The 26,644-nt window shown below is 38.9% G+C and overlaps 1 protein-coding gene across 2 annotated transcripts in view; it reads left to right on the top strand.

Annotated features, from left to right (window-relative positions):
* The window catches only part of fign (fidgetin), a 32,388-nt gene extending 15,887 nt beyond the window's left edge, over positions 1-16,501 (top strand). For both annotated transcript variants that reach the window (XM_049594001.1, XM_049594000.1), the window contains one exon: positions 7,932-16,501. In XM_049594001.1, coding sequence (XP_049449958.1) covers positions 7,940-10,159 — 2,220 coding nt within the window. In that variant the 5' untranslated portion in view covers positions 7,932-7,939 and the 3' untranslated portion in view covers positions 10,160-16,501. The remainder of the gene's footprint in view (positions 1-7,931) is intronic.
* Positions 16,502-26,644: the final 10,143 nt, after the last annotated feature.

Raw genomic sequence — 26,644 nt, 5'->3', positions numbered from 1 at the left:
AATGCTTCAGATTTTTTTCTTCTTCTTCTAATTATACATTTGAGTAAATACTTTATCAGCTGAATCGAATTGTTTACAGGATATTCTACCTTTCAATATTTGTTTCATTAGAATACATTTGTTGGGCCAAATATCTTAACCCTTACTTATAGAGGTTGTACAAAGAGAATAATGTCCTCAAATATCTGATAGGTATGAGATATGAGTTAACAGTTGACCTTTCACTGACCTCTTCCTACTTTACAGACCGTTTTGTTTGTACGCCCCCTGGTGTTTCGAAGAATACTGCAACGAACGACACATTGTGCATAAATGCCTTTGTGCGTGCTCGTACCTTGCACCGTGCATTGGTGTCTCGCACCAGTATAAAGCTAGTATAAAGGCTGAAATAGCCTGCGTAGGAAGGATTATATATGTGGGACTCAAAATAAACTAGAGTGCCCATATATACTGTAATCAATTAACATGTCAACATCGACTTCAGGACTTTCTCTATGTATTGCCTGTTCATCCTCACTCCACAGTATTTTTTTAATCATTACTATGAATACTAAAACATTTACACAGTACACATTCATGTGTACCTCTTTCAAAGACGGACTACTTTAACAGTAATTTAAAATCCAAAGTGGGCATTTGTACAGTTAAATTATGAAATGATTTCTGAGTGGGAACATTTACATCTCCTCATTACATTTCAGATGAATTATTCAAATCGTCAACAGCCCTGTGCCAGCAAACAGTTTTATTCTGTTACCAGCTCTTACAGCTGCTGTTAAAATAATGTGCTGCTCTGTAGAGTCATACATTTTTAGGAGTTGTCAGAGTGACTGTAAGAGGAGCCAGCTTTCTTGGGGTTTTTTATAACCACCATCTTGTGTATAACACAAACGCAAGACGTATAATTTAAGATGTGAGACTGTAGCTGCAGTTAAACAGGTATTATGAGGATTATAACTTTTATTCAGAGGTGTCATCAGATCGTCCTCCTGGCAGTAGGGTTTGGTTGCAGCTATAGAGAGGGATGGTGAGCTAATGAGGTAATGATTTTGATCATTTGAGGCAATCTGATTATTTTCACTGTTTAACTGATAAACTGATTCCTGTTAGTCAGTGATAGGAAAGCCAAACAGCTGCAGAAACCAGCCTTCTCGATTCCATATATCGGGACAAGCACATCAGTTGTCCTTGTGGTGGTTAGAAGTTTATAGATCTGCCTTATATAGAGTATGTATGTTGCAAACAGGAAAATGACCATGGTTGGTGATGTTTCTACAGTAACTGAATGTGTGAAAAATAATGGTGTATGAGAAGTATTGGATGTTTAACAATAATTTCTATAGTATACAGCTTGGATGCAGCCTTACTGATGGTGATCAGAAGTTGTGACTGTTGTTATAAATATTCAAACTCTTCAGTAGTGATGCATGTTTTAAATTCTGGTCAGCTCAATAGGTTTTAATAGTTTTAACTGAAACAATACTTTACCTGTTCAGTAATGCACCATTTCTTGCAGTCTTACTGCTGGTACAGCATACACACACAAACTGAGAAGCACTGTATAAACAGAAACCACATTTAGCATTACATTTATGACATGATGCAGGTGTACAAGATGACTTGTGGCTTTCTGGTAATTAGTTGTACTAACCACTCAATAGACACCGACCAACACAACTGAATTCATTTTCTAAAAAAACATCGTAGAGTGTGTTATTGCAGTGAGATCTTTAAGTTTAAGGGTTCAATAATGTGATAGTTGTGCGAATTCTTATGCAAAGCCATATTCATAATCAACCCTCTCGCCAGAATAAATGTTGGCAAACCCCTTCTGCAAACCACTTTACATTTGTATGTTTCATATGTAGTGGATGTGTTAAAACTGTTTCTTTATGTTTAGATTTTCAATTTTATGTTGTGACAACATTTTGGTCAGTATGTGGCCAGCTTTAAGCACAAAACCTTCTTGGCTAGGGTTATAAAACATCATGTTTTGGCTTAAAATGCCCAATTTGGGTGCAGCAAACAAGGATGGTAATGTCCTGACGTGTTGTTAAAAATGCCCATTTTTGTTGTCTGCTGGTCCTGATCAGTCATCTCTTGCTGTTTGCTGCCAGGTCCCAAACCATTCTCTATGCCCCCAACTTCCTGAAGAGAAACTCAGTTCATATACATGTCATCTTACTTACATCACTTTAGAAATGTTGATTTGATACGTATGAAACAAATGTAGCATATCATTGGTTTGCAGAAATGTATAATCCCAGCATTTTATTCTGGTGACAAGGCTGTCATAATTATAGTCACAATACAGGCAGTGGGATTTAGTTCTTGTAGTGGTGCGTCTATTTCAGACGTGTTTTAAAGACGCCCAGTTGCCAGTGTTGGCAGGTGGGAAGCCAGTTAGGGATCATGTTGCTAGTACTAGCAGCTTCTCCTGGTTGGTCAGGACAAAGACCACAGTGCACATAGAGGAAGTGTTTCCAAAAACACCATCAAGAAAAAATATCAAACATGACATTCATTGTGTGATCATATTAAGGATTAACACAACAAATGCAATACCTGTAAATCAAAAATCAGATGTCTGCACACATGTCCAAGGAGCCAACTTGCCATAATATATTTGAATCTCCACATCAATTTATACATGCAATTTATGCATGCATCCACAGTTAGGCCTTGTCTACACCAACTAAATCAGTTTGGGAGGTTGCACCAGAATTTATGCAGTTTTCTTTTTGTTGGACAAAGCATACAGTATATTGCATTCATCCAATCCATGCATCAGCTTTATACGCAATCACCTTCTTGTGCCCATATGGCATCACATTATTTTTAATACTTACTGTGCTGTGAACAGCTTTTTGACGTGAAGATTTCTGATTAACCAAATGAAGGTTATTTATCAATAAAGTGATAATACCAACACACTGATTAGTTAACTTGCAGGGGTAGATTCAATGAGTGACATAAATTATTTGTCAATATTAGGATGTATCAATATCAGGTTGGTTTTATAGTTATTATAAAATAATACAATTTATCAAGTAAAACATGCTCCAGATGAAGTTGCTGATTTATCTTATCAAATTTGTCACAGTGTTCAATGAATACATTTTTTCTCATTGTCAGACAAAATATGTCATATTTTAGGGTCTTGTGATTAATATTTGACCTTCCACTGACTACATGATTAATTACATTATATATCAGACTAATTGCTCTCTGGATATACAAAATCTTTTTTTATATATTATCTAATATCTAATATTTGGTATAGTCTTTTATCTCATATTTTATCATGTTGGTCTAATGTTATTCATGGTTAATCAATATAATCATTAGCCTAACTGAAGTCTTACATGATGTAAGGGTTTTGAGGTGTAGTATTTTTTAAGTAACACAGAGTAGTCATACAGAAAATACTGTTCTGCTGCAGTTAACAGTGTTGCATACCAAAGGAACGCTGCTTTAAATGACTAATCTGTGTTTACTGAATTGAAACGATAACAGCTCTGTCACAATGGACTGTCTCACTCACTTTGCTCCCTGTACGATCACGAGTATTATTCTGATTACAAAGGGAGGTCCTGTCACAGGAAGTTGTCTGCCTGACTGGCAGATTGACTACAATAAACATACTGTAAACGTATGCTCGCACGGTCATTTTCCACCTTTTGTATTCGGATTAGTATCGAATCCACTGGGATCTGTGGACTTTGATAGTGTGGAGACATGTAGTAATTTGCTGCCATGGGTGGTCAGACTGTGAAATGTATGGGCAGTAGCCCTGGAAAAGACGGTGACTGAGGAAGACATATCTTTTCTAAATGAGGGGTTAAATGGCACCCTGCCGTCTAAAGATTGGAATTACTGCCACATGGAGCTCTAAATTGAGTTTAAATAGTCTTAACTTGATATGTGAGATGAATGAGACTCTGTAGCCGTGCCGATTACCATTTCACATTGTATTAGAATGTTTTGCCCCACCCCTACTTAGAATATCTCCAATGAATTTGAATATGAATATGAGCTTGTTTTTATTTATAAACGTAATTACTGTCTGTCTCCAATATTTGCACGCTTGTCAAGTAGAGTGGTCTGTGTGTGCAGAATAAAAGCAAAAGCTCCCATAATTATGTTTACGTCCCGCGATGAAAATCCCAGGGTTGTAATGATCAGTAATTATAAATACTTTTCAGCATGTCTGCAGCCTCAGCTGGGACTATTGTGTGGAGTGGAGTGCAGAGTTTGTGCAGCTTAATTATGACATTGTACATGTCTAAATGTACCAGTCTGCTTCGGCTCTGCAAAACACTTCCAGTGAATAATCACGCTCAAGTCTGACTTTAAAGAGCTCATTACAGTTAGTTTTCTAAAGAGCGGCTTATTAAACACAGTTACCTAATAAGCATCTTTGGTGGTGCAAATTGGTAAAAATGGTAATGAGTCTGATTAGGCCACGTTTCAATTACGACAGCTTTCACTTCCCTCCCCCCTCTCCCTCAACCCTCCCACCTTCCCCTCCCCCAAACCAAAAAAGACGAAGGAAAGTCCAGTTCTTTATGCTTGGGAATCCTCCTGGAAGGCATTTTGCTCTCACTCTCTCCCTCTGTGTCTCTCTCTCTGTCTCACATACACTCACGCACACACAGAAAGAGGAAAAGAAAACCGCTCTGCCACCTCTGTGCTTCCTTTCAGCAGCACAGTAATGAATAGAGAATTGTGCAAGCGGCGGTCCAATTTACGCACTGGGAAATTGGATGGACAGAGTGGAGGCCCACTCTTGTTTGCTTAAAAAACGGCCTGGGCTACCAGATTAATAGTTCCCAAAAAGGTCAGCATCTCTGTTTCATCGACGATGATCACTGAACCAGAAATTAAACACCATAGCGTAGCATAACGCCTTGGCATCACATGTCAAACGCATTTTGCCTCCACCTGGTCTGCTTTTCTTCAGTGAGTGTGAGATCATCTAAAGGATATGATAACATAAACCGTCACTTTTAATCGCAGTGGTGATTCTATAGAATTTTGAGCTGTTAAGACAAATATTTCTTAAATGAATCTTAAATTCAAGCAGCATTAAGATATGAATCTATTATTAAGATACACAGAACAAAAAATTGAATAAATGTCACACCAAGAAATGCTTTCAGATAATTTTCTTATATTACAATTATCTCAGATTTACCCAAGAGGATTATTCAGATCCCTGAATTGACAAACACAATAGTCCAACAAAGGCTGTATTTGTTGGTGGCTGATCAGTGGAATTTGAGCTGCAGCCCCGAGGCTATCTGAAAACATTCCACTAATGGAGCGCTCTGTAATTATACCATTTCAAAGAAAGACAAAGGGACCTGTGGATGTTGTATTTGAATATCCAGGCAGGTGGAATAAAGGACAACCGTTTTACCGTAATGCCAAAGTACGAGATCATTATGCTAATGCACTGCTTGTGTGTGCACGTGGGTGCATTTGTGTCTATTTATGTGTTAGTGTTTATGTGCATTGGCTGCATTTACTATCCACTCTGTAACCTTTGTCTAAACCAAACTACTTAATGTCTTAATGCCTTATAAATATCTCATTAAGAGAAAACTGGTTGATGCACTGAAACATTTTACACACAACAGCACAAATTATGAGGACACTCATTATGTTACTGCTATTGTATGTAAAACTAAAACTGTCTGTCCTCCTGTCCTTGCTTTTCTCTGGGGAGGTTCTGCATTAATAAAATACACTTTTTTGTCTGTAGAAGAGAAAACACTGCACAAATCCAAACCTCAGGTTGTGAATCACTGTCTATACAGAGTCAATATAAGTCTTTCTCAGTCAGTTTTTCACAGTGTGCTGCTGTATTTAGATAATCATCTTGGATGGTTTCCATTTTATAAAATACCTGATGCTCAAAGATCTCAAGTACACTTTGCGAGTAGCACTCCTTTGATTGTCCAAAGTGGCACATTGTTCAGAGAGGATTAACAGTAATAGAAGAATCTCACTCAATAAGCTGTGTGCAATTTTGTTATTGACAAAATGTGCCTTGAGTGTTAATGAACTCCACTGAATGATTTTACAAAAACCATTATCCTGATACTTGCACTGCGGTGTCAGTAAATGCTCTGAATGGCTGAGATTTTTTTTAGCAGACAGCACAGCGCCGGTTGCTGTCGCCCAAATAGTGTTTTGTTTGTTTTGAAAGGAACATTTTTCTCAGCAATAATGTGGGAAAAAAATATCATATTTAACAGTTTTTGACAGGTATTTTAATGCAGTAATAACAAGAGGGACAGGTAGTGCCAGGGTGGGGAAAAATTTCCACTTAAAAGTCTTACTTTTGCATTGGGCCCACCTACAAACCTAACATAACAGCTGACCTAGAATGTAGTGGGTGACTAATACTTCAGTGAAAGTAGATGCACATGGGTGTAAAGCAGCAGCCAGTGAGACTTCTGCTATCCTCAAGGGTGTCATTCATACATTTTCCTCACTTCATACACATTTCAAGTAAATTAGGTTTTGATTTGCATGAAAGACGTTTTGTTATCTTTGTAATTGTAGTCATCTTTGTCACTGTCCCCTGTGATAATGCACTTTGTTTTCACATTCTAGTTCCTGTATGTTGATGAACCTTTCTGTTCCAGCACAGTATGGCTACCGTGTTTGTCTGCCCAGGCTTTTTGCCTCGGGCTTTTTTTCTTAATCATTAGCTTGGATGGTTGACAACCATGTGAGCCATAGCATGGATCTCTTTGACTAAAACCTTGTAAATTAACACAATTAGTGCAGCATCATCCTGCTAATTAGCTCCTGGTGTCTAGTGTGGCGGGTGGGCAAATAGCTGGGAGGGAGTCAGAAGGGAATCCGGAGACAAACACTGCGTTTGTAATCTGCCTCTGGACAGTGGCTGTTTGTTGCCTAAATCCTGTGATATGGATTTAACCTACTGAAGTATAAAGTATGGGACTGCAGTGCCTGATTAGCAAAGGCAAAGACCATTGTTACAGGCAGGGAAAGTTTGGTTAAACGCGTCTCCTCTTGTATCTCCTTGTAGCTCTCGGTCAGATCAGTGTTGATGTAAGATGTGTGAGGCTCTGCACACTCTTACTGATTGTTTTTAGCCGTAACCTCTAATATTCTTCATTCTCTGGGGCTATAGTACAGCTTCTGATAATCCCAAACAGAGTAAAAGATGACAGCACGTGTAAAAACTTTTATTTGCAGAATGACTTAAGGATTTAACTGGAGTATTTATGTCATTCAAACCCTCAAGGCTGTATGGAGTGGCTGAGAGATGCTGCAGAGAAAAAGACAAGTGAAGCATGTTTTTTTTTCTTCCCTTCCCTCACTCTGTGGACTAGGAAGCAGTAGGCAGACTGGATGTGGATGTAATTCATGCTGGGCTGAGGGGTTTGTGTGATGAAAGCAACAGAGCGCTGCCAAGGAAGATTGCTTTGCTGCTCTCCTCCAAGCAGATTTGAAACTGTCTCAGAATGCCTCAGATGAGAGTTGGATTATAGACTGACCCGTGATGTCTGTGTCATTCTGCTCTGCGTTGGGTGGATTATACCACGCTAACCAGGTGTTTGGTCCCATATCCTCATACTGACCGTGATGTGTGTTCTGTTAGTGTTGTCTGTTTGTCACATGGATGTTTGATGCAAATTACTTCAAGCATTTCCTGGAAGTTAACTCCTTTTTTCTCCTAATTATGTCAGAATAGGCTCATGCTTTTTTTTCAGTAATTCCCCACCTTTTTCCACCCAAACAATTGAAAGCAATTAATGCATTTTTGACTTTTTCCACAGTATTTGATTATTATAGAATATTTTAAAATGTGAGATTATTATTTTTAAATGACCATTAACCCTGATTTAATGCTTGCTTTGTCATATTTCTTCCTTATGCGGAATATGTAGGTCTAAAGATGCAGTGGACCCCAGAGCACACACAATGGGCAGAACAACACTTTGACATCTCATCCACCACCCGCTCACCGGCACACAAAGTAGAGGCCTACCGGGGGCACTTACAGCGAACGTACCAGTATGCGTGGGCAAACGATGACATCTCTGCACTGACTGCCTCCAATCTGCTCAAGAAATATGCAGAGAAGTACTCTGGGATCCTAGAGGGCCCAAATGAGAGAGCCCTGCTGTGTTCCTACTCTGATAGCACCACTGGACTCATGAATGGACGAAAGTCAGAGAATGAGTCCTGGCAGGAGGGGATTTACCCAATGAACTGTGCTCCAGATGTTATATCTGTGAGCAAAGCTGGAATGACAGCTGCCCTACCCCCTACAGATGTGTCGGCTAGCATAGGCAGCTCCCCGGGGGTGGCCAGCAGCTTGTCTGAGCCCAGCTATTCCAGCAGTAACTGTGGGAGCCACACAGCCACTACTCTCCACTCGGGCCTCCCCTCTCAGGAATATACTGCCAGCTACAACGGCTCCTACCTGCATTCTAGCTACAGTGGCCAGAGTACCCCAGCCCTCCCCTCCCCACACCCCTCTCCTTTGCACAGTGCCGGGCTCTTACAACCACCACCCCCGCCTCCTCCCCCTACCTTAGTGCCGAGCTACAACGCTGGGTCTCCAAACCTTCCCAACTACAATTATCCTCCAACAGGGTATCCTTCTCAGACTGCTGTTGGCCCCGGTTATAGCCCTGGGGGAGCACCCCCTCCTTCTGCTTATCTGCCGTCCGGTATTGCAGCTCCTACACCAATCCCTCCTTCGACCCTGCCTGGCTACACCTACCAGTCCCATAATCATACACCAATTGCACCAACACCTTTGAATGGCAGCACATCCAACTCATTAAAACGAAAAGCTTTCTACATGAGCGGACATGGAGATATGGACTCTAGCTATGGTAATTTTAACTACAACCAACAGCGCTCCTCACAGAGCCCTATGTACAGAATAACAGACAGCAGCTCCGACTCAAACAGGGGCAATGGCTTTGACAGAAATGCAGAGTCTCTAGCATTTAAGCCAACCAAACAGCCAATGTCTTCTGATCAACAGAGAAAATTTATTGTGCACTCTGGCAGAGCACTAACTCCTCCATCCTATGGATCAACCAAAAGCTCTGTGGGTGATCTCAGAACTGGCGAGCCCTACAGCAAGTTTGGATCCCCCATCATGAGCGAGCAAACTGAAGAGCACAGACAGCACCTCTCTCACTCCCTAACAGGGCCTGACATCGGTACGGCTACCTCGTCCATCCATGCTGCAGAGGAACAACTGAAAAACAGTGACTCCAACCTGGTTGAGATGGTAACCACAGAAATCCTTCAGCAGGGCCCTCCAGTGGACTGGAGTGACATCGCAGGTCTGGATATGGCCAAAGCAGCCATCAAAGAGGAGATACTTTGGCCCATTTTGAGGCCAGATATGTTTAGTGGACTTGCCACATTACCTCGGAGCCTCCTTTTATTTGGACCTCAGGGAACTGGTAGAACGCTGCTGGCCCACTGTATGGCCAGTCAACTGGGGGCTGCCTTCTTGAGACTCAGCAGCTCAGCTCTGGTGACCAAGTGGCTGGGGGAGGGGGACAAGATCATCCAGGCTTCTTTTCTGGTGGCACGGTGTCGCCAGCCAGCGGTAGTGTTTATCAGAGAGGTGGACCTGCTGCTGTCAGCCCAGCTCAGCGAGGAGAGCCCAGTGAATCGCCTCAAGGCTGAGCTCCTCATGCAGCTTGACAGTATTCTGACCTCCGCTGAGGACCACGTCCTCGTGGTCTGCTCCACCAATAAGCCTGAAGAGATCCCAGAGTCCCTACGGAGGTACTTTGCCAAGCGACTGCTCATCCCCTTGCCTGATGGGACAGCACGACACCAGATAATCAGCCAACTGCTCTCACAGCACAACTACTGTCTCAGTGACAAAGAGATGTCACTACTGGTTCAGAGGACAGAGGGCTTTTCTGGACAGGACGTGGCTCAGCTGTGTCAAGAGGCTGTGGTAGGTCCTCTCCATGGCATTCCTGGTACTGACCTGTCATCTATCCATCCCACTCAGATGAGACCGGTCTCCTACCAAGACTTTGACAATGTGTTTTGCAAATTCCAGCCCAGCATATCACAAAAAGAACTTGACATGTACACTGAGTGGAATAAAATGTTTGGCTGTAGTCAATGAAAGAGACTCATCAAACACAATTTCTTTAAGTCCAGTAATTGAATACAAATAAATGTTTGGCCTTCAGTGAACAGGAAAAATAACAAACAGTGGTGACATGAACATACAGCAAAGGGATTGTCCTTGAAGGCTTTAGATAGAAGATGACAGTCTGGATGTCACACATTGGTAAAGTTAATTAAATGCTTTATACGGCTGACTAAAACTCAAACGACTTGGAAGAAGATGCCCCCCGTTTTTGTATATACATATATATATAAATATATATACATACTATTCTGCTGATCTTGAGATTTAGTTGCTATCAAGTGCCTGAGGTGGTGCTGTTTAAGTTTTTTTTTCTTTTTGCCTCACAATCTTCATTGGTGACATGTGCTAATATAAAAAAAAAGCTTTAAAATGAGACAAAAAACTTGCTTTCTCTTTTCCATTAGTGTTCTACAGCTGTGTCTGTTTCGTGCTCTCTGTGAACAGTTGTGGTTAATTTGAGCAAAATTAAATTTACTGGCATCATTTCAGTTGGGCGTCATTACCTTACACAGGTTTTATGTATGTGTAAATCCTTTAATTCCAATGACACTGACATACTTTTTCTGTTGTTGTTGTTGGAACGATGCGTTTTTCTAGCAAACTTACGGTGAATTTGGTTGCTGTACTAGCCTCTCCACTATAGATGAAATTACAAAAACAGATATTATTTTACAATGTGACTGCAATCTAAAGAATAAATTACTATGTAATTGCTGTTAAAAATATTGTTTCAGTAGTAATTCACAGTGTTTCACATAAATGTAAAATCCTATCATTATTTCTATTGATGTTCTCTATTTGAAAACTCAGGAAAGTGATGATGATATGTACAGTACCTCATAAACTTGTGTCGAAGCACTACACACTACAAGAGCGTTTGGCTTGCATTTAAAATTCCATCATCAAACCATGTAAGGCTATATAATACCTCAAAAAGCTCAAAATGAAACGAGAAGGTTCCTACAATGAATGTATGAGAGTAATTCTGGTTTATGTACAAGACAAAAAAAAAAGTAATTTGTTTGGGGTTCTTTGTTTTAGCTGGTGGTGATGCAGAGCTGAGAAAAATTTGAAAGGTGCAGACAAACATCTCGGGGTTGAGGAAGACAGCTGCCCCGAGCTATTTCATTCCATCCTGCTGCTGTTTTATCATTAATGAAACCTAAGGATTATGTATAGCCTAAGTTCCTTTCTACCTCAGTTTGTTAGTTATCTCTGAAAGACAAATACATGAAGACAGCAAAATGTCAGCACCTATTCCGCTTGTTTGATGAGGAAGCCTTTGAGAGAACACCAAACAGTGTTTTGTTGTGTGTAAAATCTATTAGCTTTACATTTTTTATAACTCCCAAGAGCCCTGTTTCTCACCACATAATGCACTTAAAGGGGAATACCACTGAATATCAGGCTTGGGATATACTATGCCTTTGTCTTGGGACAATTCGGTCAACCCGGTCTCACTCCCAATTCGGCAAATACCAGCTTTTTGTCAGTGGCCCTCAGCGTCTGATACCGATGGACAGAGGAACTCTTTAGCGGCTGTATGAGACACATCAGGTGGCGGCAACTGCCTCAGTATAAAGAATGAGAAAGTACACACAAGGCGGGTGAGAGATGAGGTGGATGGGTCAATCACTCGGGACTTTCACCCAGGAGACAGCTGTTCTTGTCCCATGTGAAACCAAAAGTCAGTAGAGTTATTCTGATAACATCAAATTGTGCTAGTATGTGTAGCATACTATGCTAGTGATGCATGTCACATGATGTTACATTACCTTGGCAACAAACATTTATTTTAAGCTAAACCTGATGCTTTTTTCTAAACCTACCACATGATTTTGTTGCCTAACCCAAAAAACGTTTTGTTTACCTAGATTTTAAGTTTAATTTGAAAGTTTAAACTGAGTGTCCAAAACTGATGCTGGAGGGTAACCTAGAGCAGTGGTTTCCAACTGTCCAACAACATGATCCAGATTTCTCCTTAGTCATTAGTTCAAGGTCCACACAGTTTGATACATTCAGCATCATACCTGCATTTGGCCATGTCATCGAGTTAGTTTGCTGTCTCTGTTAAGTAGCTGTCCATTATTTACTCTCTCTTCAGCAGGAAGTGGCACTTCAAAATAAAAGTTCTGTGCCGGAAATTCACTATACTTCAAAATAAAGTGTGTTTTTTACCAACTTAACACTTTCACAAGTCACTTGCGCCCCATTCAGAATGAACACGTGATCCACTTTTGGATTGTGACCCACCAGTTGAGCACCACTGACCTAGAGCGTCATAGTTTGACGTGTAGGGCCACTGACAAAGCATTAGTATTTGACGAGTTGGGAGTAAGAACGTGTTGATTTGATCTATATTAGCTAACATTCACCAATGGATGTTGTTACCATTGCTTGTTTGGCCCCTGAATCTGTGAGGTCAAATAGAAAATTTGACAGCAATGGCAGTGATGTTTGATACACATTCTCTGGCTCAATACCAACTCCATTATTTTAATATCAAGTTTCCAAAATAATCGGTTTGTCCGTCTTAGGTCATAACTGTTAATCCGTGAATTGAGTGGCATTCCTTTTTAGGATCATGACTTGAAGGCTAGTTTCACTCCACATAAAAACTGTTGTTTTTTTTACTGTGTTGTAATTTTCACATTTAAACTTGTTGTGTTTACAGTGCTGTTAATCACTACTTGCTACCAGTACATTTCCACGCAGCGTTTCTTTGGCAATGAAAGAGCACGACTGACAGCTGAATTGGCAAGTGAAAAATGTTATTGAATGTATTACGTCCTCTGAGCAGTAAGGAAAGCAAAGCACTCGCACATTGGAAAAATGCCACTGAAGTAGATAGCACTGTAGGTGTATAATACTGCAGAGGCACTAAAGGACCTTGTGTTTGTTTTTCAAAGGAGGTCCCTTCATGTTCATTGCCTGTTGCACATTTTTACCTGTTCTTTTTTTTTTTTCTTTTAGACAGTGTGCATATTGATCACTGCTACCTGGTTTTGTATAATTTACTCTTCCAGACCTGTACTGGGATGTATACTGTACAGAGCATCCAGACGAAAGCAGAGAAACTACGTAGCAGCAGAGAAAGCTAGCACACCTATGAACAATAACATCTTCCTGTAGTTTCACATGATCTGTCTTATGGATTCAGTCATACGATAGGCCACAGCATTGTCCCTGAATGCAATCAAGTTGCAGTAATTGGTAAAACGTTACACCCAACCCCACACATGTCTATTAATCCAGATCATTTGTCAGATTCAACACATTCAATATATAATGTGTTTTCCACCTACATGAATGCCCATTTATGTTTGTTTGTAAGTATAGTTTTCTCAAATTATATGGATGTGGGTCTTCTAGTTTAAACTAGCATTTCAATTTTTACACATGATGGATTACCCCAAAGTTATACAGTGTCATCTTTACACAAAAACTTTACTGATGAATTAAGTAGCTGCAACCTACACATGTTTTTTATTGAGACTTACTGTACACCGCATCCAGGAGGTCAACAGACAGATTTGTTTTGATAGAATAGTTTCCATCCTAAGTTTGGGTCCATTTGAAAGCTTTACACGTGAAAATTGTGTAGTGACACAGGAAATTGAATTTTTAAAAGCCCCTTAAATATTGTGTCATTCATTACTGCACTTTGAGGTGTTTAATGGTTGAAATCCTCCTTGAAGCCAAAGTAGAAAAGCTTTCTTCTGAGTATGATGACTTGATAAAAGAAGTTGTGAATTTCAGTGACCTTTACACCACAGCGTGAGCTGTGCATGTTTGAAATTGGTGATTTCATAGCACTCTTAGTGGGCATTGTTTAGTTATTGTATCACAGTATGTCAGATATTTCCAAGAGGATGACGTGCTTTGTAAAACAGTTTTTCCAGTTTCATCCTGTCTGACTTTATGAACAGTCATTTACCTCTGCCTGGAGTACAAATACAAACGTGGCTAATTTGTTTATCTTAAAAAAGGAAAAATACAGATATTAGCAGAACATGTCACATAACATACAGTGCTTTGTCACACTGGAATTTAATTGTTTGTCCATGATTGCTAATTTTAAGAAGTGATTATACTCATTGCAGGGTTTTTGACAAGAAGGCGATAAGAAGCCCTAAGTGCCATTAACAAGTGCAGATTTCACGAGTTTAAGAGGGCGACTGTTCACGAACTTACAGAGAGATGTATAAGGGGAAATGTTCCACTCAAATTAAGCAGTGCTTGTAATCACTCCGACAACAACGGATCTTGTCACGCATTTGCTTTTTTTTTTTTTGTCTCTCTATCATTGCAATAGAGCACAGTGTAACTCAAGGCACATGGATAACAAGTTACATTTCAATGTTTTTAATTTTCATCAAAAATAGACCGTAAAAAGCCTTACAGCAAGATCTGATATGAGGAAAACAGTGACAGTTATTTAGATAGGGTGTACATTTCACATGATATAGATGTTATCATTAAAAATAGTCATTCGTCATTGAGGGTGATGTGATGAAAGGGCCAACAGTCGCTACCAACACATGGGCAGAACCTACAGTATGATAAGCACATCGAGTCTCACAGTGATGCCAACTCAGCCACTTGAATTGCTTTTTTTTTTAAATCAAAACCTGTCAGTATTTCTGTAATTACATTTTGTTTGAGAACTGCTTTAATATGTTGATTCCATGCTTATGTAGTTTTATAGTCTGGCATTCTTTATAACCATTTCTACCTCATTGCTACATATTGTACATGTAGTACTTATGTCCTGTCATTTTGAATGTCATGCATTTGTGGATAAAAAAAAAAAGTTAAAACAACAACAACAACAACAAAAAAGAACAAAAAAAAATTAAGCTTGCCCTTGAATCTGAGCAGTCTACCTCACGAAGACTGTCTTCACACTGTCGAATACAAGTCACAGAAAAGAATAAGGCACCTTGAGGGCAAAGATGAAGTCAAACTGCTCATACTGACGTACAGTTTATTTACAAAACCACCTTTCCATTGAATTGCTGCGGGCTGTGTAGGTCATCTACAAAGTCGCCGATGCAAATTCATTTCCTAAAAAGTAACAAATTGCTTTAATCCTTTGTGAATTGTCGTAGTGCGCATGTTAATGTGTATGTATGTGCACTTGCGATTCCACATGCAAGTATGAGGGGATAACATTAAGATATGAAAAATCTTTTTACTTTTCATATTCATGTACAGAGAATAAACTTGCACATAGCTGTACGTATTGTACATTTGCTAATGATATACAGCATACATACAAAAAAAATGCACCACATACATGTTTATATGTGTGTATGTATTGCCATACTTACAGTACAGTCAATTTAAATGTATTTTAATTTCAAGGTACATAAAGGTTATTGAAATACTGAATAAAGATGTTTTCTTTTCTTTTTTTTCCTTCCTGAAAACTGGATGCATTTTGTACCTTTACTTGATTAAATTTGCAATGGTGTGATTGATTTAAGCCTGTGCTATTTCCGTTTCGAGCAATTTCTTGTGGAAGACCGTGTTCGATCCATGACAACTTAAATTATAATTTCTTTATTTTCACCGGTGTTCAACGACAGTACAGTTGGAGTAATTCAGTTTGCAGCAGTTTACAGAGGCTGATTTTAAGGCTTACTTTTTATTGCACTCCTCCCACCAATACACCTCTCATGATCCATAATAATTTATAAATCCACATTGGCTGTTTTTTTTTTATTACTAAGTGAACAGCTATGCTTAAAATTCCTCTTTTATGTCATCATTAAGTAGTAGGTGTTATATGCGTGGGAAGTTTTTGTGCAATTAACATAAATGAGAAAAGACCCAGCATATTGTGTCAGTGTTGGTAATTCTCTTTTCTTATCATGTGAGTACGTCAATATCAGCTGTGGGTGCAGTTTTTTTCATCAGAGTTACCATATATCATGATTCCAAACACGGGGGTTTAAAAACGTGTGATTTTACAGAAGACGAAAAACATACATTTTGTACCTGTATTATGTCATGTATGCTAATCATCTGGGGGAAACATCCATATTTTGCACTGAAAAATTGTAAATAAAACATGTTTTCATTCCCACAGAGCCTTTTCTAAATAAAGAGTCGTACATCATGTGGAGTAAAATTAACTAATTTACATAAACTAAGGGGTGTGAAAAAGGTAATTTCATATTATCGGTGCGCTGTCAGTGTCTGAACACTCTCCCTCACAAGCATTGATAAGCTTGTCAAGGCGAGAACACTAACACTTAAAACACTGCAGTCTCCCACGGAGAAGTGTCCTTGGAGGATGGAATTGTTCACTAGTATTATTCAGCATGGCTATTATACAGAAGAGCACTGCCTGACAAATTATGTCGACCAGAAAACAGGTGTAATTCATTCAAGGTAATTCTAGACATTTCATCTTTGAATGAAAAGCTTTTAACACTTTTATTTAGAAAAAAACAACATACATTTATTAAATCCTCCAATGCAGGCGTAGATACATAATCATTTTTAGTCACAGCATAAGAGGCCTGCATTTGCCTAAACATGTTGTGTTCTATTCATTAAGTTCAAGAAATACTAATCAGTGCTAAACTATACTATAAACTATTCCAGCAAACTACTGTCTCAATTCAGTCTGTACCGGGGGGTAAGTATCAAGACAAGTGATGTATGTGTGATGATGACTGAACCCATTCTCCATAATATGATGCAACCGACTGCCAGTAACACCTTAAGCTGAGACTGTACAGTCAACAATATTGTTCCTTCAGCAGGTTGTTCCCTTTCACAGTGTTAAGTGCGCCTGGTGTTTGTTGTTGGATATGCAGATTAAAAAAAACACCTAACTGCATATGCATGCACATGCTTTGTTTTCATGTTTAACAGTGTGTATCTTGGGCTTGTGCCACAGCAGCATGCCTGTTATAAGACAGAGCTAGATAGACAGATATATATAGACACAGTCCACATCCTGCTGTCTCTGAAATTCTAGCAGCAAACACGCCCTTTGTTTCTTTCCACTGAATTTTTAAACAAGAGCCATTTGACCAGGAGGGAGAGTGAAAAAAAAATCAGGACTGATAAGAGAAAAATAAAGTTGAGTCAAACAAATTACACTCAAGTTATTAGTGGCTATTTTGTAAATATCAAAGATCCACTTGTCCCAGTGTTCTGTGCTTCATTTGCATTCTGATGAAACTGGAGTGGATGTGTGTGAACTCGGAGGTTATCTGTGGAGCTGCAGCGCTGAGCAGCTGAATCAGACAGCTTCGCAACCGCATGGCTCAAGAGGATGAGCCACAGACCTCTCTCAAATCACTTCCTTCATAACAATTAAAATATGCAAAGTGATAATTTTCCTTAAGTAGCCTTAAATGTGCAATCTATTTAAATGTGAGGGAAATTGCCTAAAGCTTGCGGTGTGTGTATATGTGTGGGGTGGGGTGGGGGATAAATTATGCAAATAACAGAAAGGACTCTTGAAAGCCTAATTTTTCTGTAATAAGCATACTGTTTCATTTAATTTTTTGCCTCTTATTAAAAGTGACAGTTCTTTTGCTCTGTCTGATGGCTATATCTGACACAAGCCCATGGAACTGACTGCTAGACTAAATGGTAAAGCATTTTTGTAGCTTTTAGATGATGGTTACATTCACAAAGTAATTATGCACTAGAGAGTCCAGAAATAAGGTTTAATTACACAGTAATCGCTTCTGATGGACACTGGGAAGTGTGAGCACTGCCAGACTGCAATCCATCAATGACAAACCTCTGGCCAGTTTTAATTCCTCCTCATTTGCATCATAACCTCGGCACCAAGTTGCACAAATGCTGTTAAATGTTAATAGGACCTGTCTCTCCACTCAAAATGGATGCTTAAGCCATTTCAATTCTCCCTTTCTCTCTATCTCTTTCTTTCACTCCCTCTCTCTCACCCTCTCTCCCTCATAACACACACACACACACACACACACTCTATCTCACACAGTCCATATCTCGTCTCTCTCGCCTCAATTCTCACATTCTCATGAGTCTTCACATAAATAGCCCCTCTTCAGAGGGGAAGCTGAGCACAGGAGACAGTGCACGGTCACTGCTGTGCTAATTGGGAGCAACATGTAAAGTTTTATCTCTTGAGTGCTAACAAACCATACAGACAAGTATAATTCCTTGCCATGTGTGTGTGTGTGTGTGTGTGTGAGAGAGAGAGAGAGAGAGAGAGAGAGAAAGAGTGTGTGTGTGTGTGTCCGTGAGTACAATTGAGAGAGACTGTCTGTGTCTCACACACACATTCACACAGCTACAGAGCAGGAAGGTTTGTTCACACCATGCGAGGGAAGGCCCTCAAGTTATACCGAATCCCCATCCTAGGGGACTGGACAAAATGATGTTTTTATTAATTGAAAATTGTTATTGGAGCGATATGCTCTTCCTCAGACTTTTATAAGGTTGATTAGAGCCAGGATGTCTCATTATCAGCCTGTCTCCTTCATATATTGTGAGTACGCTCTTTATTATAAGTGGGACATCCTGGTGTACTGCAGTGTATTTCAAATGCACCTGACAGCTTGCAAAAGGTGGACATTAGACCCAGTGGACCAGTTGTGTAAGCAGAATGTTTATTTATTCTAATAAGGTGGAAAACAGCACATTTTGTACTTTACTAATCCCCCATGCAACATCTAACCCACCATATACTCTTAGATACTTATGATATGACCTTGTTAATCCCCAGGCATTCAAAGCAATTTTATCTTGATTTGAAAAAATAATGAGATGTATGGAAACAAAGAAAAAAATATATATTTGCAAGTCAAACCGTGATCCATGGCTATAATTAGAGTGTGAATATCTCCAGCCTGATTTTCACAGTTTTTCTTGCAAAAATTTCATCCAAACTAAATATTTACTTTTACAGCCATCCAGGATTTAAGGTCAGCTTAAATTACCGTGAACCATCGTGTCATCATTTTTAACTTCTACAGATACAGGAATACTTACAAGTGAGAAAATTTTAAATATTTTCTGTCAATTAACAGCTTTCTTGTGGACATATTCATAGCCAGCTGTAAAGTTGTTCCTATTATTCATGAAGTGCGAGTGATTCTGTATCTGAGGTTTCACAGCCTACATGTTGTTAGCAGTCCCGTCCCAGTGACAACATTTTAACCCCTGTGATTAAATATTTTCGTAATGTTTCGTAAGTGTTAACTGAACTATCTGTATGCATATGTAATAAAAATGATGGATTTCAGTGGTGGTTGTATTAAGAAGTAGTACTGAGATGTTTCCCTTTACTTTCCTAATGTAGCAGTGCCTCTGTATTAAAATATTCCAGTAAAATTCCTGCATTTTATACACTTTTTATCCCCTTTATTGCATTATTAGGTTATTAAATTTTGTTTGAGTAAAAGTACAGAAGTACTATGGATACTTAAAGTATCCAGAGTAGAAGAAAATGCAAAATGTCACCAGTAATGACAGTTATATGTGACAAATACATATGTTTTTGGATAATTATTATTGATTAATTAACATGAAAGCGACATTTGAAATGTGGAAAGTGGAGCAAATATCTCAACTTAGATGTGGATCTTGAGCCCAGGTATTTGTGTGTGTGTTAACCTCACTTTCATTTTTCTCGTAGTGTTGCTGTGAAAATGGTGGTGGTGATTTTCATATTTGGCTCCATACATACATACATACATACACTGTTTTGTGTCCAGGTAAAACTGAGAGGATATAAGAACCATCTGATGACTTTGGTCCCCAGTTTATTAATTACTGCCCACCACAAATTTAAAGACAGCATTCACAACTTTTTCTTCTGCAGCCGTCACAGAGAGAGCAAGCTGTCTGACTCGGGGTGTAGAGGTCAACATTTTCACATTCAACAGCCTGAAATAGGCAAAGTGAGGAAAAACTCGGCTGGAATCACCTGTAGTTATAGCAGCGTATATTAGTGTTGCAGCAGCGGGAGAGATGTCCCTCTCTCTCAGCATACGCTGAGCTCGATAACAAGCTGGCCCCCTGCACCAGCGTGATCACGTCTAAATGTCCTCAGGTCAGCGCCGTCAACTATCCACTTCCTATGTTTATAACAAATTCTGGGTTGTGCACTGTAATATGGCTTTACAAATGCAGCACACTCCTGAGTGTGATCTACACCATTCAGATAATTCCTTTTCACATTTCCGCAAAGTGGCCAAAGTGCCATGTGGTTACCATTACTGTGTGGTCCTCTTTGAAAAATATAATGATGGCATCTCACACCATTCCTTTAACACCAGGCCAGTGCTGCAGTATGAAGTCGATGGGATGACAGCCAGTATGGAGGGATTTCTTTAAGTTCTTTTTCTCTTCTTTTATCTAGTAACTAATATTATTACATTCTAATTGGAGTTCTCTTTAACTGTTGAATAGTCATTAATTAATGTCTATAAATTAAGGCATAACATCAAAAGTGACCTAAAAGTCTGATTCTTTCTTAATATGTTAATTGCTATTATGAAATCCCTAATTGATTCTAATATTTGGAGCTTTTATCTCCTACAGGTCACCGATTGGAATTAATGAGCTTCATTATCATTTCTTCATATAAAAGTTGATACTGTTAAAATGCCATCACTGACACATGGAGGCTTTGACTGGTTGGATTGGTGGATCTCTTTAGTCTGTCTTAACCCCTGTCTGGGAACAAGTGGAGCTAATGGGGAGCAAAGACAGAGGAGTACATGTCCGATACCCACACATCCTCCAGTCAAGGCAATCATGGGAAACACAGAACGTCACTCTTTCAATTTCATCCTTTCCACTGTGCGAGCCGCCCTCTATAACGTCATTATCTCCAGCAGATCTGCAGGGTCCTCTGACAGGGCCATGTTATCCAGGCACCGGGGAAATGCAAATTGATTTCATATCAGCCATGGCATTTTTAAGGCCTCCACATGTTACATAGACTGTCATTTCAGGCAAAGATATGAAAATCAGAGGGAAATGTCAAACTGTGGAGGGACTATATTATACACAGCGTGTTGTTTACTCTGATCACCGGCTCATGGAACAAGATACTTCTTAATGCCACGTTGCTGGTAGACCATTTAAGAGGTCTCGATTATGCTTTTGATCTGTACAAGTTTAGATAGTTCTCTCACATCAGAATAACCAACTCTGTTTCCTGGAAGTAACGTTTGTATATTGCATTGTAGTGACAATTTAATATCACTGCCTGCATTATGTTCAGAGACAACGATTCTTTGACTTAATGTACCACTGCATATGTAAAGAGCAGGAGTGTGACACCAGAATCTCGGCTTAGTGTCCAGACGTTCTGTCTGTGATTAGATTTAGGCAACAAAAGCACTTTCGTTAGGGTAAGGAAAATGTTGTGGTCTCAGTTAAATATTAATTAAAAAAGTTAAAAGTAAAATAAAAGAATAATGCTGTAGACACTATGAGTAGATAGTGTAATGCAAGATTGCCTATTTCAGTGGAAAACAAATGAAATATGTTTTCACTGAATAGGCTATGTTAAGTATCAACATTTTTGCGACTTGCCAGGTACATTACTTAGCAACATTTCCTGATTAGGTTTATCGAAAATGTAATTCACTCAGCATTACATTTCCCTCAAAAACGTATTTGCTATTTCAAATTAATCGTATATAAATGTAAATTCCAGGAGACAGGGCGGAAATTATACAACTGGCTAGACTATTGATGACTAATGTAATGCAACAGCAGCAAATAAGAGAACAGATGATCAGAGGTGATTGATTTGAATGACACTTTAAAGGGAATCTCACAAGGATGTTATTAAAGCTGCTATAACTGATATTTTTATGTTAACAATGGGTCACATGGCTATTTATGTGTTAAAGGGGTCACAGACTGTTCTCATGCACTGTTTGTATGTGTACCCAGGAAAAATAATGTACCACAAATTGTATATAACCCACGTAATCTTGAGCCAGTTATTCTTTTATAACTGTGATCATGTGACCAGTGCCAACACATTCTCACTCCGACCATGTCGCATTTCGACGTTTGGTCATGGACTTTCTACGTCCAGATATGACGTGAAAGGTACCCCGGGGTGTGTTGGTTGTTAAAGTTTTGGGACGCCATGTCAAGTTTCAAAATAAATGCACTATGTCGATACAACAACACAAATCTTTTTTCCTCCAACAACTAATGCACATGGTTAGGTTTAGGCAACAAAAACACGTGGTTAGGTTTAGGAACAAAAAACAAGATTTGGCTTTATAATCTTACGGGACACAAACACTACTTTCCTGGGGTTGTTTCATCAGTGTCTGACGATGCAGGTCAATGCCCAAGCAGATTTCGACAACTTTGGAGGGAGACCAGGTGGCCAATGCGCTGATGGGAGCAAAGGAATTAGTATAAAGACCGAAAGTCCAAATAGAAAGGCAGGTTGGGGTAGAGATGGGTCAAACAAACACAGGACTTTCCCCCAGGAGACTGGTGTTCTGAACCATGTGAAATCAAGTGAACTTCAAGTTATTCTAATGCACATCATCACTATGTTTCTTTTCCTAAACCTAACCTACATAACTTTACTAACCTAAACCGAACTTATGTAAATTTAAAGCACATAACATCATTCATGAGGCATTCTTGTAAGATATCAGATGAGGCATTGTATGAGGATACTTTGCTTATAGTGACAGACTCATAAAAAGCTATATTTTTAATGTCTTTTAGCTTATTGTTTTGGTTCTGACCCACAACTAAATAACTTCTCAGCTCAGTCTCACCACTCTCGTGGTGTTGTTTTTGGCTGCCCATCAACAAACAGGCAGTGTACGCAACTAGCCCGTGAACACTGTACAGCATTTAGCATCTAGAGAAACAGTGAATATTAAACATTTGTTCATGAGATGATGAGAAAGTAATGTTGTTCTTTATCTACTGGATGTGTTAATAGACAAATGTATGCTAACAAGTTAGCCATAAGTGAAAAGATAATAGCTCAGAGATGTGTTTACAGCTTGCGTCTAGTGCCCCCAGCTGGACAAAAAAAATCTGTTTTTGGAGTAAAGATAAATAATGGCTAATTATTCTAGCCTAAACTAATAGTTATAAATTCCTGTTGTCAAAAATCAGGCATAACCTATTTAGAGTTCACGATTACTGTAGGCTATAAGGAGAAGAAAAGGGAGAAAGCAGATGGCTAAAGACGAAGGTCAAAACATATTGAGAAGTTTGTCAAAATTTGATGACATAAGCAATCTGTAAGCTGTTATTGCACCCAAGCTTGAGGTACACAGAAACATATTGAAATTACAAAAAAAAGAAAAAAAAAACAAAAAAAACCACTGCAGCTGCCAGCACACTGCCAGGAATGATTGCCCCGAGTGTTTTTTTCTTGCTTTGCCTTTCTCTTTCTGTCCCTCAACCCCCCCTTCATACGCATGGCTGCCTGCCAGATGTGAAGAGAGGCATATCTGGATTTAATGATATTACAAATGCCTTTCTTTATGCTCAATAATAACTCAATTTTGATTGATACACAACTGTCAGCGCCTTATCTTAATACAAATAGGGTTGTCTGTCATCCAGCATTGAGTCATCAATTTTAGGCGGTGATGAGGCTCGTTTGCCGCACCTAATCATCTGTCTCGTTGGGAAGCCTCTGAGGCTGATCAGATAGCACTTGTAAATACTCGCAGCAACAACCATCACAACACAAGCTTTCAGGGAAAATTGAGTGGGTCCCATTATTGCTTGCACTCTTAGCAATGTCCGAGATTTCTTTGTACATAAAGCAAAGCCTGGAATAAATCATGCAGTACACCCACATTTCTATTGATTAAAGCCATTCCCATGCCTGCATCTGGTGAATTGTCCACAGAATAAAGAGCAGCTTTATATTTTGTCCTGTCAAAATGTTAGGTCATTCTATCAAGGCCAGCCTGTTCTGTAGCACAGTAAGTCTTCTGTTGAAAAACACCAAGAGGCGGAGAATGAATTCTTGTATTTTTTGCAATAGGAACCTGCCATCCTTTATTTGTTCCACTAGATATTAACGCTTAGTGCTGTGAGTAAACACCACATTTTGCCATATTTTAATAGTTTCTCTACATAAAGTGGGCACAGTATATATAAACAAATTAAAATGGATATGACTGTGAAGCTCCAGGCAATACTTTAAGTTCCTTGTATTCATAAGCAGTAAATTAACATCTAAAAGCTGTTTATTGTACACTTTAATGTAGCTGTAAGTCCATAAAAGTGTTTATTTCTGTATTTGTATGACTCTGTGGGCATCCATAAAGGAAAGCTGGTGTATAAACATATAATGAATTTCTATAAGGTAACATATAGATGTTCACAGGAGAAGTTAATTGATGACTAACACTGTGCTTTAACAAACACTTTGCATCAGTATATCTGCTTACAGCTATGTTACAGTGGGTTTTTAAATTAAAGTGTGATGTTTTTGCAATGAAGCAATGTTAGAACTGGAGACTTTCTAAAAGTTTAAAGTAGTAACAACTAGGCGATTAAATAGATTAAATTTGATCATGAAAATAGTTGGCAATGAATTTCATCATTGCTAAGTTGGTTCTATGATACACGGCACATGCTGCGGAAACGCCTAAAAAGGTGGGGGATAAGCCTGCGAATACCATGCCTTGTCTAGCTCATGTGATATATTACAGGAAATTACGTCCTTTCCTTTGTCTTTAGAATTTCTGATGTGAAGAAATAAGAAATTAATTCAAGACTGTCTCTGACTGACATGAAATTCTCGAAAAACAGTGTGTCTTTGAAGCTAATGTCAGTGAATCAGCATAAGCTAAACCATCTACTCTGGCACACTAGCTAATGCCATCTCTGGCAGATTTGTGTAAGTTTTGATGGATAAACGCATGATTACAGGTCATTTAATGTAACAGGCAGAAATACCTTCTGTCTGTTTATTCTCCGTTTTGTGACGGATCAATGTGGCTGTCGCACTCCTGATAAAGGTACTTTATAGCTAACACTTGATGCAGCTAACACGATACTAGTGTTGATCCATCACAAAACAGAGAACAAACAGACAGTAGGTATTTCCGTTACATTTGTTTGAAAAGTTACCTGTAATTGTGCGTTTGTCCATCAAAAACAAGCACAAAGCTACTAGAGATAGCAGATTTAGCTTATGCTAATTAGCTAAATTTAATGTGGAGAGATGCTGTTTTATAATATGGAGTTTTGGGAATATTTTATGCCATAGTCAGAGATTGTCTAAAGTAAATCTTTTATTTCTTGAGCAGTATTTGATCAAATATATTAGTTATTCTAAGTGCATGTTTGCATCCTCAATGTCCATTTCTTTATTGTAGTTGTGGCCTCATCTGAACTTTCCCTTAATGATAAAAAAGCACTGTACAAGAAAATGAGGAATAAGTTATGTTCTTTGAATAAAATGTTGGATAATAATAATGGATTAATCAAAGTAATAATCAACAGATCAAGTTATTGTCGGAATAGCCGTCAGTTGCTGCATTATTTTTTAAGTGAGTTTTAATCTGTCTATAACCACTAGCTGTTATGCACCAGGAATCACATATTGTGTGTTACTCAATTACCGTAAAGTGTGTATTAACACGCATGTGAACATGTCTTAATCAGACTGATGACAAGTGCTGCATGGCTCCTCTAAAACCCTGTCTTGCATTTTACTGCATCCTATACAATTATCCTGATGAGAACTTGAAAGACCTCTGTTAATGTGGGAGTGTGAGAAGGCCTGTAGCCTATAGACCCTGCTTTCATTCATCTCACTAACATCAGGGAGCTCAAGCTTGGCGTCACTCAAAGCTTTTTTCCTTTGAAATTCCCCAGGCAGACCCACAAATTAAGCTCACTTCTGTTTGACCAAAGATGAGACCGGGCCCTGAAGTAAGGCAGCTTTCCCTCCCTTTTCTCACAAGAGTTTGCAATCTATCCCTTAGAACTCCGCAGACCTATAAATCTCTTCAAAATCTCTCTAGTCATTGTCAGCCTGCTATAAAGAAGCATATGGAAAATTCTTTCAGTCATGATCTGACGGCAAACACGGCCTGGTTGTGAATGTCAAGAGTGCAGCTGAGAGAATGAGTTTTATCTTTAAAGTATGTTTTGTTTAAACATTAGAGGTACTGTAACTGTACATGAATTTCAATGCTGATGTTGCCAGAAAGTAAGGAAATAAAGGTGACAAGTTTTGGATAGCAAGCATTGCTTGCCTATAGGATGTAAACGTGTAGGTCTACTTGCTTGTGTATGGTATTGAAAATGTGGCGTTTCAATCCATAAATGTAAATAGCCTGCTGCCTCATTTGTAATGATAATATATTGTTTGGATGAAGCTTGATTTCCAAGGAGAAAAAAAATGCTTTATATAAGCTGGTGGGTAGAATTTATTGATTGAGGATTCATACAGCTTGCAAATAAATA

The sequence above is a fragment of the Epinephelus fuscoguttatus genome, linkage group LG13 (genome assembly GCF_011397635.1).
Source record: "Epinephelus fuscoguttatus linkage group LG13, E.fuscoguttatus.final_Chr_v1".
Classification (NCBI taxonomy): Eukaryota; Metazoa; Chordata; class Actinopteri; order Perciformes; family Serranidae; genus Epinephelus; species Epinephelus fuscoguttatus.
Note: the sequence above shows the minus strand (reverse complement) of the source record. Positions and strands in the feature narration are given on the sequence as shown.